At 44.5% G+C, this 13799-nt stretch overlaps 1 protein-coding gene and 1 long non-coding RNA gene across 2 annotated transcripts; one reads left to right on the top strand and one right to left on the bottom strand.

The window, feature by feature from the left end:
- Nucleotides 1-8539: 8539 nt before the first annotated feature.
- LOC119358775 (translation initiation factor IF-2-like) lies at nucleotides 8540-9719 on the bottom strand. The gene is made up of 3 exons (XM_037625193.1): nucleotides 9132-9719; nucleotides 8969-9031; nucleotides 8540-8816 (listed from the first exon to the last, which is right to left on the bottom strand). The coding sequence occupies exons 1-2, from the start codon at nucleotides 9673-9675 to the stop codon at nucleotides 8982-8984; spliced, it is 594 nt and encodes a 197-aa protein (XP_037481090.1). The 5' UTR covers nucleotides 9676-9719; the 3' UTR covers nucleotides 8540-8816; nucleotides 8969-8981.
- Nucleotides 9720-12009: 2290 nt separating this feature from the next.
- Nucleotides 12010-13796, top strand: LOC119358774. Its single transcript, XR_005172298.1, has 5 exons — nucleotides 12010-12163; nucleotides 12409-12489; nucleotides 13281-13438; nucleotides 13516-13569; nucleotides 13718-13796. It is a non-coding gene; the product is annotated as an uncharacterized LOC119358774 (long non-coding RNA).
- The last annotated feature ends 3 nt before the right edge of the window (nucleotides 13797-13799 follow it).

Here is a 13799-nt window from a genome sequence, read left to right as displayed (position 1 = left end):
TAAACCATGTCCGATCATCACGTGAGATGGTGCAGTTTCATTGGTGAACATCACTATGTTGATCATATCTACTATATGATTCACGCTCGACCTTTCGGTCTCCGTGTTCCGAGGCCATATCTGTATATGCTTGGCTCGTCAAGTATAACCTGAGTATTCCGCGTGTGCAACTGTTTTGCACCCGTTGTATTTGAACGTAGAGCCTATCACACCCGATCATCACGTGGTGTCTCAGCACGAAGAACTTTTGCAATGGTGCATACTCAGGGAGAACACTTCTTGATAATTTAGTGAGAGATCATCTTATAATGCTACCGTCAATCAAAGCAAGATAAGATGCATAAAAGATAAACATCACATGCAATCAATATAAGTGATATGATATGGCCATCATCATCTTGTGCCTGTGATCTCTATCTCCGAAGCACCGTCATGACACCATCGTCACCGACGCGACACCTTGATCTCCATCGTAGCATCGTTGTCGTCTCGCCAATCTTATGCTTCCACGACTATCGCTACCGCTTAGTGATAAAGTAAAGCATTACAGCGCGATTGCATTGCATACAATAAAGCGACAACCATACGGCTCCTGCCAGTTGCCGATAACTCGGTTACAAAATATGATCATCTCATACAATAAAATTTAGCATCATGTCTTGACCATATCACATCACAACATGCCCTGCAAAAACAAGTTAGACGTCCTCTACTTTGCTTGTTGCAAGTTTTACGTGGCTGCTACGGGCTTAAGCAAGAACCAATCTTACCTATGCATCAAAACCACAACGATAGTTTGTCAAGTTGGTGCTGTTTTAACCTTTGCAAGGACCGGGCGTAGCCACACTCGGTTCAACTAAAGTTGGAGAAACTGTCACCCGCAAGCCACCTATGTGCAAAGCACATCGGGAGAACCGGTCTCGCGTAAGTGTACGCGTAATGTCGGTCCGGGCCGCTTCATCCAACAATACCGCCGAACCAAAGTATGACATGCTGGTAAGCAGTATGACTTATATCGCCCACAACTCACTTGTGTTCTACTCGTGCACAACATCAACATATAAAACCTAGGCTCGGATGCCACTGTTGGGGAACGTAGTAATTTCAAAAAAATTCCTACGCACACGCAAGATCATGGTGATGCATAGCAACGAGGGGAGAGTGCGATCTACGTACGTTTGTAGACCGACAGCGGAAGCGTTATGACAACGCGGTTGATGTAGTCGTACGTCTTCACGGCCCGACCGATCAAGCACCAAAACTACGACACCTCCGAGTTTTAGCACACGTTCAGCTCGATGACGATCCCCGGACTCCGATCCAGTAAAGTGTCGGGGAAGAGTTCCGTCAGCACGACGGCGTGGTGACGATCTTGATGTACTACTGTCGCAGGGCTTCGCCTAAGCACCGCTACAATTTTATCGAGGACTATGGTGGCAGGGTGCGCCGCACACGGCTAAGAATATGATCACGTGGATCAACTTGTGTGTCTCTGGGGTTCCCCTGCCTCCGTATATAAAGGATCAAGGGGGGGGTGCGGCCGGCCTAGGAGAGGCGCGCCAGGAGGAGTCCTACTCCCTCCGGGAGTAGGATCCCCCCCCCCAATCCTAGGTGGAATAGGATTCGCGGAGGGGGGAAAGGAGAAAGGGGAGCCGGCCCCCTCTCCTTGTCCTATTCGGACCAAGGGAGGGGAGGGGCGCGCGGCCCATCTCAGGCCACCTCTTCTCTTTTCCACTAAGGCCCACTAAGGCCCATATAGCTCCCGGGGGGTTCCGGTAACCTCCCGGTACTCCGGTAAAATCCCGATTTCACCAGGAACACTTCCGATATCCAAACATAGGCTTACAATATATCAATCTTTATGTCTCGACCATTTCGAGACTCCTCGTCATGTCCGTGATCACATCCGGGACTCCGGAAAACCTTCGGTACATCAAAACTCATAAACTCATAATATAACTGTCATCGAAACCTTAAGCGTGCGGACCCTACGGGTTCGAGAACAATGTAGACATGACCGAGACACGTCTCCGGTCAATAACCAATAGCGGGACCTGGATGCCCATATTGGCTCCTACATATTCTACGAAGATCTTTATCGGTCAGACCGCATAACAACATACGTTGTTCCCTTTGTCATCGGTATGTTACTTGCCCGAGATTCGATCGTCGGTATCCAATACCTAGTTCAATCTCGTTACCGGCAAGTCTCTTTACTCGCTCCATAATACATCATCTCACAAACTAACTCATTAGTTTCATTGCTTGCAAGGCTTAAGTGATGTGCATTACCGAGAGGGCCCAGAGATACCTCTCCGACGATCAGAGAGACAAATCCTAATCTCGAAATACGTCAACCCAACATGTACCTTTGGAGACACCTGTAGAGCACCTTTATAATCACCCAGTTACGTTGTGATGTTTGGTAGCACACAAAGTGTTCCTCCGGCACACGGGAGTTACATAATCTCATAGTCATAGGAACATGTATAAGTCATGAAGAAAGCAATAGCAACATACTAAACGATCGGGTGCTAAGCTAATGGAATGGGTCATGTCAATCAGATCATTCAACTAATGATGTGATCCCGTTAATCAAATGACAACTCTTTGTCCATGGTTAGGAAACATGACCATCTTTGATTAACGAGCTAGTCAAGTAGAGGCATACTAGTGACACTCTGTTTGTCTATGTATTCACACATGTATTATGTTTCCGGTTAATACAATTCTAGCATGAATAATAAACATTTATCATGATATAAGGAAATAAATAATAACTTTATTATTGCCTCTAGGGCATATTTCCTTCAGGGTCGGTTGGGAGAGAGCACATGGTGAGGGGCTTGGGAGATAGAACGTGGTGGGGGCCTGGCCGCGTGGGAGAGAGATCAGGGAGAGATGTGCGGTGCTGATAGTGCCACCTCATCGATCCAGGAGATCGATCCGCGAGGTGTGTTTCTTCTTTGCCGTCTGCGGTTTTAATTACAGACGGCAAAGACATTCTTTGCCGTCTACGTTTTCTATTACACACAGCAAAGTACTTTGCCGTTTGCTAATTGTTCTACAGACGGTAAAGCAAGTTTTGCCGTCTATAATAAAAACATAGACGATAAAGTATGTCTTTGCCGTCTGTAATAAAAACGTAGACTACAAAGTATGTCTTTGCCGCCTGTAATAAAAACCGCAGACGGCAAATTAGTCTTTTCCGTCAACCATTCTTTGCCATATGCTGATGACGGCAAACCCTTTCTTTGCCGTCTGCCCCGACGAAATGCTGACAGCAAAGAAATTATTGACGGCAATCTTCAGTTTCCCGTAGTGAGGGTGACACAGAACTAGCTCCAATTCATCAATGTAATGTAGGCATGTATTCCATATATAGTCATACGTGCTTATGGTAAAGAACTTGCATGACATCTTTTGCCCTACCCTCTCGTGGCAGCGGGGTCCTATTGGAAACTAAGGGATATTAAGGCCTCCTTTTAATAGAGAACCGGAACAAAGCATTAGCACATAGTGAATACATGAACTCCTCAAACTATGGTCATCACCGGGAGTGGTCCCGATTATTGTCACTTCGGGGTTGCCGGATCATAACACATAGTAGGTAAATATAGACTTGCAAGATAGGATCAAGAACTCACATATATTCATGAAAACATAATAGGTTCAGATCTGAAATCATGGCACTCGGGCCCTAGTGACAAGCATTAAGCATAGCAAAGTCATAGCAACATCAATCTCAGAACATAGTGGATACTAGGGATCAAATCCTAACAAAACTAACTCGATTACATGATAAATCTCATTCAACCCATCACCGTCCAGCAAGCCTACGATGGAATTACACACGCATGGCGGTGAGCATCATGAAATTGGTGATGGAGGATGGTTGATGATGACGACGGCGACGAATCCCCCTCTCCGGAGCCCCGAACGGACTCCAGATGAGCCCTCCCGAGAGGTTTTAGGGCTTGGCGGCGGCTCCGTATCCTAAAACGCGATGATTTCTTCTCTCTGATTTTTTTCTCTCCGAAAGCAAATATATAGAGTTGGAGTTGGCGTCGGAGGGCATCTAGGGGGCCCACGAGGTAGGGGGCGCGCCCTAGGGGGGGCGCCCCCACCCTCGTGAGAAGGGTGTGGGCCCCCTGGTCTTCATCTTTGGCGATGATTTTTTATTATTGTTTCTAAGATGTTCCGTGGAGTTTTAGGTCATTCCGAGAATATTTGTTTTCTGCACATAAAACAACACCATGGCAATTCTGCTGAAAACAGCGTCAGTCCGGGTTAGTTCCATTCAAATCATACAAGTTAGAGTCCAAAACAAGGGCAAAAGTGTTTGGAAAAGTAGATACGACGGAGACGTATCAGTGTTTGAAGAGGCCCCAGTGCGGTCGACAGCCCAAGAAATTTTCACACATTGACACAAATGCAGCTAGATAGACTATGGTGTTTGGAGTGAAGTGGTGGAGCTGAGCCCCAAAGAAGTTCAAAAATCCCCGAAAGAAAGGATGGGGAGGCAGAGAAAATCTGCGATCGACGTGGGTGGCGAGGAGAACGCGCTCACCCTCCCTTGGCTGTGGCTCGGTCTTGTTCCCCGGGAGCCGCACTGATTTGTGAGGGATCAGTACCCCCTCCACCAGGTCGTCGAGGTCGTCCTGGCTGATCGTCGAGCGGATCCAGTCGCCCTGGATCCATTCCAGCGGCAGACCGGATCTCGACGAGGATCCGCCCCGGCTGGTCCGCTTGCCCTTCGCCTTCGCGGTTGCCTTCTTCGCGCGCTCCAGCGCCACCGTCTTCTCTTTTCTCATGGCGGCGGATCGAGTTCGAGCGAGGGTTCGGCGACGAGAGCAGAAGCGAGCGTGGTGGAGAGGTCGGAGGAAGAAGAAAAGAGAATGGGAGCACACGGTGCGAAGACCTGGTCCGGTACCTTTTATAAGGTCATTTTCCGAGTGACTGACTGGTAGGCCCAGACGATCTAAACAAATCCCGCAACAGTCGCGCGCGCAATACGTGGCGAAAAAGGTGGCGCGGAGATCGAGGCGACCTGCCTAATCCGTCCCGATTACCACGGCCTCGCCCGTCCGGCGCGCTTCCCGAAATTCGAATCCCGCGAAATCCGCGGGGAGCAGAGCAGCTTGTCAGACTGAAAACGTCCTCCGCACTATCATTCGGAATTCTACTGTGAAAATTCACTCGACAAAACCAAGAATGGACCAAGGCGACTGAAAAAGAAGTTGAAGTTGTCTCCTCAGTTCATGGCTCCAGAACAAGTTATACTCACAACACGAAGAATGAGTCAGAAGTTTTCTCAACTCCTTCCCCGCTCAAACCCTGATCCATTCGGGGGCTAATGACGAAGCTATGTACCTAGAGTAGGGTCATGGATCTGTCCAAGATACCCTCCCCAAGGACATCTCTAAAAGAACCAGAAGCAGTTGAGGAGAAATCATCATCCACTCGACCATGAAGCTATGTTCCACTCGACAGTCTTGAAGACACTCCACTATGCAAACAACCACTCGACGATACAAGAAACCACTCGGAGTGTAGAAGGCCTAACGTCACTCAGGATGACAACGGTCGGTCATTCACTCTGTAACCTTAAAGATCATTTATATCTCTTTATTACTAGCGTTACCAGTAACGTCCTGCCTTAATGTACATTGAACCCTTTGTAACGTGGGTTGGCTGGGGTCCTGGCGCACTCTATATAAGCCACCCCCCTCCTCTGGGACAAGGTTTCGCACCCCCTGTAACTCACACGCATATATCCAGTCGACCGCCTCCGGACTCCGAGACGTAGGGCTGTTACTTCCTCCGAGAAGGGCCTGGACTCGTAAAATGCGCGTGTACAACTCCTCCATAGTTAGGGTCTTGCCTCTACATTCCTACCCCCTATTCTACTGTCAGACTTAGAACCACGATAACCACCACGACGGAAGGACGTGGTGGCGATCCAGCCTCCATCGTGAAACCCGACCACGCTGTTGAGGACCTCGGGTGGGAGCGGAACGCATAAGGATACACCATCCAAGGGGCAGAACACGCGCATCGCGCCGCCTCCTCACGATGAGAAGATGAGCCATAGGAAAGTCAGCGCCGGCCGTAGCCATGTCTTCACAACACGCCATGAGCGTCAGACTGCGATGAAGCGGACGCGATCGATCGGAGAAACGATCCGGCCGTAGACCTCGCCGAGAAGATCAGCCGGGAGCTTTGACCATGTATCATCGGCCGCCGGCGCAGCGGACACGCTCATCTGGGCCTCCATCTTCTTCCTTCTAGATTTTCACCACAAGACGGCTTATGCATATATGCGGCTGGATTTGTATTTGTATTGATCGGCGTAGGAGTAGTAGAAAGAGGCCTCACGTCCCTTACCAACGTATCTTTCGTCGCGGGCAATCAGGTCACGTCCCTACTCCACCAGCAACTTTTCTTTTTTTGCGGATGTCCAGGCAAGTTATTTTATAGAAGAAAAAAACAGAAAACTTATTTGATCGCCACACCAGGGTCAGCATGGAAGTTTTTGTAGTGTCCAAGATTTTTTCATCTTTATGTACTCATTTATTTATAGGTGGAAGAATTTACAAAGCTCCCAAGGGAGCAGTAAGCAACACATGGTTTTCACTTTCAATGAGATTTCAGTAATTTCAGTAGATAGTGAAATATTTACTTTTTGGCCAAAATATTTCTGCGACTTCAATAGTACACACAATTTCAAATCTTTTTAAAATCTTTTTGAAAAATTTAGAATAGTTAACTGAATTCAAGTGAATATAAACAACCGGAATCACTGAAATTTAGTGAATTTCGATGATTTAGGTCGGTGCTGAATTTTTTCTGAAGCTGAAGCTGAAAACCATGAGCAACACTCAATTGTATGCATGCATTTGGCCTTTTAATAGCTAGTTCGAGTACAAAGTTTCGAGTACAATCTAGAAGACTAGAATAGAGAGCTTACACGTAAATGCTCATTATGGATAGAAATGGCAAGCTTGCGAAAATTCCAGCAGTATAAAACTATTAGTTGTCCCTGCCAAGGTTGTACTAAAGCAACGACAAGTAATATGGATCAGAGGGAGTACCAAATTTAATGGTGCAGCGAGCGAGCTAGCTCGAACCACAACGCAACATGTACCCTTTTAGCTCAAATACAGAATGTTCGCCTTCTGGCTAGTTCTATAAATCCGCAATTCCTTCTTAGATATTTCTTACCTTAACTTGATCAGAAAAGCAAATATATTCCTTAAATAGGATTACATGAATGCTCAATGTTACATGAATTTATTTTGCTGGTAATATTCACAAAATATTACCCTTCAAGCCATCATATTTACAGTGAACCAACCTGTGTTTGAATGGTTATAAGGACACTGATATCCTCAGCCCACCAGGATTCCAGTCCTAGACTTGACATTGATGCCCGCATTATTCCTGAATGTATTCCAGCCTTCCGGTCGGCTAAGTCTTTCAAAGGTGCTCATAGAGATATAGTGTGAATGTGTGCATTTATATGGGTGAGTCTATACTCGTGTATGTGAGCGATTTCGATTGTACTGTGTTCAAAAAAGTCATCACATTTACATTACTTATTCATGTTGTCTTTGACTGCATATTAATCAGAATTGGTCTGCCTACGATTGAACCGTGTGCGATGTATCACACACAACTGTTTTCTAGCGTGTGCGATAGGGTGGCTTAATAGCACCATTCTACACTAGTGGATTTTGTGTACAAAGATGTAACACAACTACACATGTCTTATATTTTGTTCCTCTCTACAACACACACACTTGATATATGGTATTGTAACTGTAGTTGACAGAAACACCATTTATGTCACTATCCTAGTTCTTTTGCTAACTTTGTGGTTTAACAACATCACTCCTATAATTAATGTAGGAAAAAATGTGCATAGGTATTTTGGATCTTCCATAATTGTCGGCTTATTACCCGACAATGTGCTCCACTAAGAACTATTCTAAAAGTAAAATGATATTACTTCAATTTATCACAAGTGATCTTTTATAACACTAAATATTTCTGTGTGTAATGGCAGATTTCGAGACAACAAATGGTTAAATTTATACATGGTAAGTTGTTGCCGGAGCAATGCGCGGCCACTGTGCTATTTTGTTAAAAGCCAAATCATGCATTACCTTAGTGTTCACTACAGTCAATATATACGTTTGTTAGAACAGAATGTAACTCAAAAAATTGCTCTACGAGAGATCGACATGCTAAAATGTGGAAACACAAGGCTCATGACATGCTCCGCCCACTCAATCAAGTATATCACCTAAAATTTAGTTGGCTCTTTGCGCACAGCCGAACGTTGGGGCCGCGACAAGGCACGCAATCGAGTTTCGCTAGCCCGAGTTTATGCAAGAGGCGCATCGCTGATCTTACCCCATTCTCCCGGAGCGCCTCACGTGCTCGTGTTGGTCTTTGGGTCGAGTTGGGCCTAAGGATGACCACACGAGCACGACTCATAGGATTACAGGACTAAGGACTTGACGCATTTTTGGAATATTGATGTGTTCATTACCAAATTGCACACATATATATCGAAGACTCCTTAATCAAACACATAGCAACGGTTGCACACTTTCGTAAAGAAACATATAGTTGGACGGTGACAAATAATGTCTTGTCACAAATGAAGCTACACATTCTCCCTAAATCGAACTAAGAACTAGCACTCTCTTCTAAAAATGATGCTAACGGATCTTGACATACGGCATCTTCAGCTTCCACACATGTATCTTGTTTCTGTAATGCTGCTATTACGTACGAGGACGATGGCTCTGCAAAGAGCAAATCAAGAGAAGTTAAAGTACAATACGCAAATAAGTATACCTCACCCTAAAATAAAAAAGTATACCTAGTTGATTCAGCCATGCATGAATAAATGGGCACAAAAAATTGGTTCGATTTTATCAGGAAATAAACTGGTTACCTGACTTGCCCGATTATGGAGCAGCTTTAGGGGTAGGTGCGGCCCTCATCGGTGGCACGGGTCCTGCACTCAGATACATCAAAAAGATTCACACTAAAGACAATAAGAAATGCCCAAATGAAAAGTTTACATATGGTACCGGGAGAGGAGATCAACAAGTTACCTTCACAAGAACCAAATTCACCGGGGCTCGAGTCGCAGATGATCATCGTCCGAATGAATTTCTCTCTATCCACGGTCGCAGACATGAGCTTGTCGAGGTCGGTGCCCTCCAGTATGCGGCAGAGGCAGATGGGAGCGTCTTGGACGAGTGACCTGAGGCCGTCGCAGCACTTGCCCTGCTTCGGAGGCTCCGGCGCGGCGCTGTTGGTGAGGAAATCCTTGCATGGCATCAGCCCCATCAGCGGCGTCCGGCACTCCTTCGGCTGAGGCTTCGATGTCGGCGGGGGCGGCGGCGCCGGCGCCGGTGGTGGCGGCGTCGGTGGACAGAATATGGGTGGTATACACAATATCTGTGGTATAAACGAAAAGCAGGGGATGATGCACCATGACCATGATGATGGTTTCGCTACTAAGTCGCCGTTGGGGGAGGGAGCGGGGGCCCTGGCCGTGACGGCCGCCGAAAGCGAAGGCTCGGGCGCGGCGGCGGCGGTCAGGACGGCGACGGCGAGGAAGAAGCAGGCGAGATGGGACTTGGATGCCGCCATGGGTCGGTCTCTTTCTTGGTTTGTGCTTGCTGGCCAGATGTGAATGGTGCGACGAACGTCTTATGGTTGGTGATCAGTGAATGTATATATAGGGTGGATGCACGTGAAATGCTCCATGTGATGCGTTGGGATAAGGAGATAAGAGATGTTTTCTGTTGGGGCCGATCCATATCGTGTTTCCTTGATCTTCTCACGTACCTTTCGATGGTTTGTTAGGCGGGAGTGTTAGTGCGTGATTATGTTATTTTAGTTAGTGCGTGAGTACTTAGTTCGTTAGTATCTTATATAAACTTTCAATCGGTGATTATGTTAGTTTAGTTAGTGTGTGTAGTCCAGTTGAACCCATGTAACATCGGGTCGGACAGTCCATCGACGGCGCGGTCGGTGCCATGGACGGCTGGCCAAGTTCAACAGCGCAGAACCAGCATAGGCAAAACTCTTCACGGCTTGGTCTCTTTCAGCATTCTAACGACAGTAAAAATAAAAGCAGCAAACTGCAAGCACTTCTATGCTCTAGCATAAAACTGCAAAGCTTGGAGAGATTAGAGAATGCAAAAGTTGAACCAATTACCCAATGGTAACTTTGAACAATATGCGGCATAACACTGCAAGCACTTGAAATGGTTAAACAAGGAAACATCTGCGTTTGTACCACATTTCTAAGAAAAGGATGAAACAGTTGCACAAGGCACGGGGATCCCCTGACGTGAGCGATCCTGCCTCTGAGTCACTGACATGTGGGTCCCACCAAGCATGGGGCCCACCTGTCAGAGACTGAAATGCAGGGATAGCTATGTCAAATGGTCCATATCCCAAGGAAAAAACCTAAGATGACGCAAGCATAAATTGAAATCCTCTAGACTGAAATTATGTCTGCTTATCATTCAAACTAGGTAATCTTTTGTCCACGGGCCACTAGTTGGGCTAGGACTAGAGTAGTGGCCCATGAAAGGGGGATTCCCTCCATTATATGAAAGTTTTTCTTCTTGGCTTGAGTTTCTTTGTTGCTTTGCCCCTGTCTTTGCCTTAATGTTTAATTTGCTCTTCTTTCTTTGACTTGTTGGCCATGAAGACTTTTGGATGATTGTTGACCAGGGTGACTTGCTTGGACCCATGGTAGCTTGCTTGGACTTTTGCTGACCTCCTTGACTTGTGTTGACTGCCTTTGAATTTTGTTGACCGTTGGTCCATGTGGATTGCCATGTAGAACTCAGAAGGAACCCTATAATTTTGGCTATTCTCAACACTACCCCCAAGGACATATGAATCACATATTTGGTAAGGCTTGAATTCGAACTTGCAACTTTTATTGATGATATGAGAAAAGATGAGAGATTTTGATGTCTACGCATATGAGTGAGTTGTCTGTTATGTTCACAAAAAGGCCTGGTCTTCATCATTTGGTCTACTTTCTTACCAAATTGGTACCAATGTTACCACTGGCAACAGGTAGTTTCAGCAATGAGTCCAGTAATAAATAAGTTGGATGACGATCTGATGAACCATTGCTCGGTTAAAATTATTGAGCGACACGTATTCTTGAAAGTAAGTGAACATGGCATAGTTAAAGCTTTCATGGAAAGGATACTTAACCTTATGTCGTAGTTTTCTACTTATGTGCATCTTGCATGTAAGACTATTTCTATTTCTGATTACAAATTTGGAATATATTTAATGAACTAAAATGGTGTGCGACATGATTGGGATATTTATGTGCTTTTGTTAAATATTGTATGACACTTGGATTAGGTAGATTATAATTGGAGTGTGCACACCCTCCATTTCCCCACCACTGCTTTGTAGTGTGTGAGAGAGTGTATGTTGGTACCTAGGTCAGTTGGTGGATCCCTATCTTTGGATATTGTAGGTTTCTCTATTTAACTAGGTGGCACTCGTCCTAACCAATGGGCCGAAGTAAGCTGATAATGAGTTTGAAAAAAAACTATGAAATGAAATGGTTGGAATTTAAACCAATTCTATTATTAGTGAATATTGATGGAGCAACTGATACGTATCCATATAAAAACAGGCGAATCATTAGACAACCATTCATTCGATAAAATCTAGTCCATCATTAATGAAATTTCATGAATCAGTCAGTATCTCCTTATCTAAAAAAATAGGAATGATTGTAAATCGAGTAACTATTAAAGAACATTGATGGAATAATTGATGTATATCCTTATCCAAAGAAAGATAAGATCATTCAATAAATGTTGAGCAAACATCTACAAGAAACGTTCTAAAGCTTTACATCCAAGAACTTACCTCTACTCTATATGTATATATAGCACTGCCCAGATCAGAGAAAAGTGTAAGGAACCACACAATTTTAAGTTTTGTTGAAGGAAGACAGTTTCTTGTACCAATGGGTCGTGGTCAGGGTCATGTTATCATACCAATATTTCTCTTCTTTTCATTTGCACCTTACTACATCACTTTGGCCGAATCGATAGATCTAGGTGGCACTCTACAAACAAATGAGAAGGTATGCATTTAGCTTGTCAACACATATAACCCTTTCTAATATTTCTGATGTATCCACCACGTTCTTGTACCTACATGACCACTTGATCATGACAAGTACCAATATTTGTATTCTGCTGTTATTATTCATTGTTAGTTATGTGGCCCATTAGATACTAGAACACCATATATGTGCAAGGAAATAACTATGTTTTATGGACTTGGTACAACAATCGTCCTAACTTTCCAGATAAAACTTTTTTCTAGGATGGTACTCTTTCAAGATCCAATCCTTTTTAGCTCAAAGGGAGAATGAAAACTGATGGAAAAGGCAACACTAAATCTCATGTATGACGCTCCCTCCCTCCCTCCCTCCCTCCGTGTTAGATTTTCGTAACAGGAGGAAATATTTGGTCAATTTAAATTACATAGATATGTTTCTCTTTAGCGCAATATACAAAATTAATGCACCACACCCAATGGATTCAGAAATAGATCTTTTTTCGCACAAAAAGTAAGAAACAGATCTGGTTTGACAAAGGATGCAATATAGGAGTATAAAATCAATGCACCACACTCAATGGATTCAGAAACAGATCTGATTTGACAAAGAACGCAATATACAAAATTAATGCACCACACCCAATGTATTTAGATACAGACCTAGAAAAATAATGCAATATATAAAAAATTAATACACCACACCCAATGGATTCAGAAACAGATGTAGTTCCATGCATGATCTATGTAATACTAATCCCGATGTTCAAACACTTAGCTTGGAGTGCACATCGCACTTCCTTACCAAGAAGATCCATGTATGCATGCACTATGTAATACTAATCCTGATGTGCCAACACCAAGCTAGGAGTTAACCGATGCACCAATTTCCCGTGCTACATTGGCATGACCCATACACCTTGTAGAGAAGGTAAGTTCGAGCTAAACCTACTTAGTTAAGGCATAGGAAAATCTTGATAGCATCTAAAGGATCACCTAAAAACACCACGTCATAAGTTCTAGGAAGAAGAGCGTCCTACCGCTGCCAAGAAGCTACCCAAAAATTGTAATATGCTTGTGCACAAGTACAATTTTTTTCTGACTATTCACTAATTTGAGCTACATCTTTATATAAATAGTATGCAATGTGGCACACGGAGCCAGGAAAATTCTATGGTCTTCGAGCTGAAATGAGTATATGGGTTCACCTAATCAAGAAAACTCTCAAGAATCTGGATCAGCCACACAGATCTACTGTCAAGGGGAACACTACAGCTTAATTGAAGCTGGGTTTCATGTACATACATATCACCCATTCTCACAAACTCAAATGCTTTTCAAGAAGTGCTATTTAAATTATGGGTTGGCTTGCAGGTTTCCCCCTCTTTGTATCATAACCGAGACGTTCGATTCTTTACATACACGACGGTAAGTGTATACCATGCCATTCTGATAAAGTACATAATGTTGAGGTGTCACTAAACTTATCCTTTTTTTTCCTCATTGGACTCATTTATACTAATTATAGCTATGTATACATTAACATTAATACATGTCGCCTTGTATCATTTCTCAGAGGGACACCAAATCTGCAGGCTGCTATAACTTGCAGTGCCCAGGATTTGTCCCTACAAGAGGAGCTACGCTAGTGCCTGGCC

Source organism: Triticum dicoccoides, chromosome 2A (assembly GCF_002162155.2).
Source record: "Triticum dicoccoides isolate Atlit2015 ecotype Zavitan chromosome 2A, WEW_v2.0, whole genome shotgun sequence".
Lineage (NCBI taxonomy): Eukaryota > Viridiplantae > Streptophyta > Magnoliopsida > Poales > Poaceae > Triticum > Triticum dicoccoides.
Note: the sequence above shows the minus strand (reverse complement) of the source record. Positions and strands in the feature narration are given on the sequence as shown.

Coding starts and splice junctions, on each gene's coding strand:
- LOC119358775 (XM_037625193.1), bottom strand. CDS start 9,675: ATGGCGGCATCCAAGTCCCATCTCGCCTGCTTCTTCCTCGCCGTCGCC. Junction 9,032..9,131: donor TGAATTTGGTTCTTGTGAAG/GTAACTTGTTGA, acceptor ATCTGAGTGCAG/GACCCGTGCCACCGATGAGG.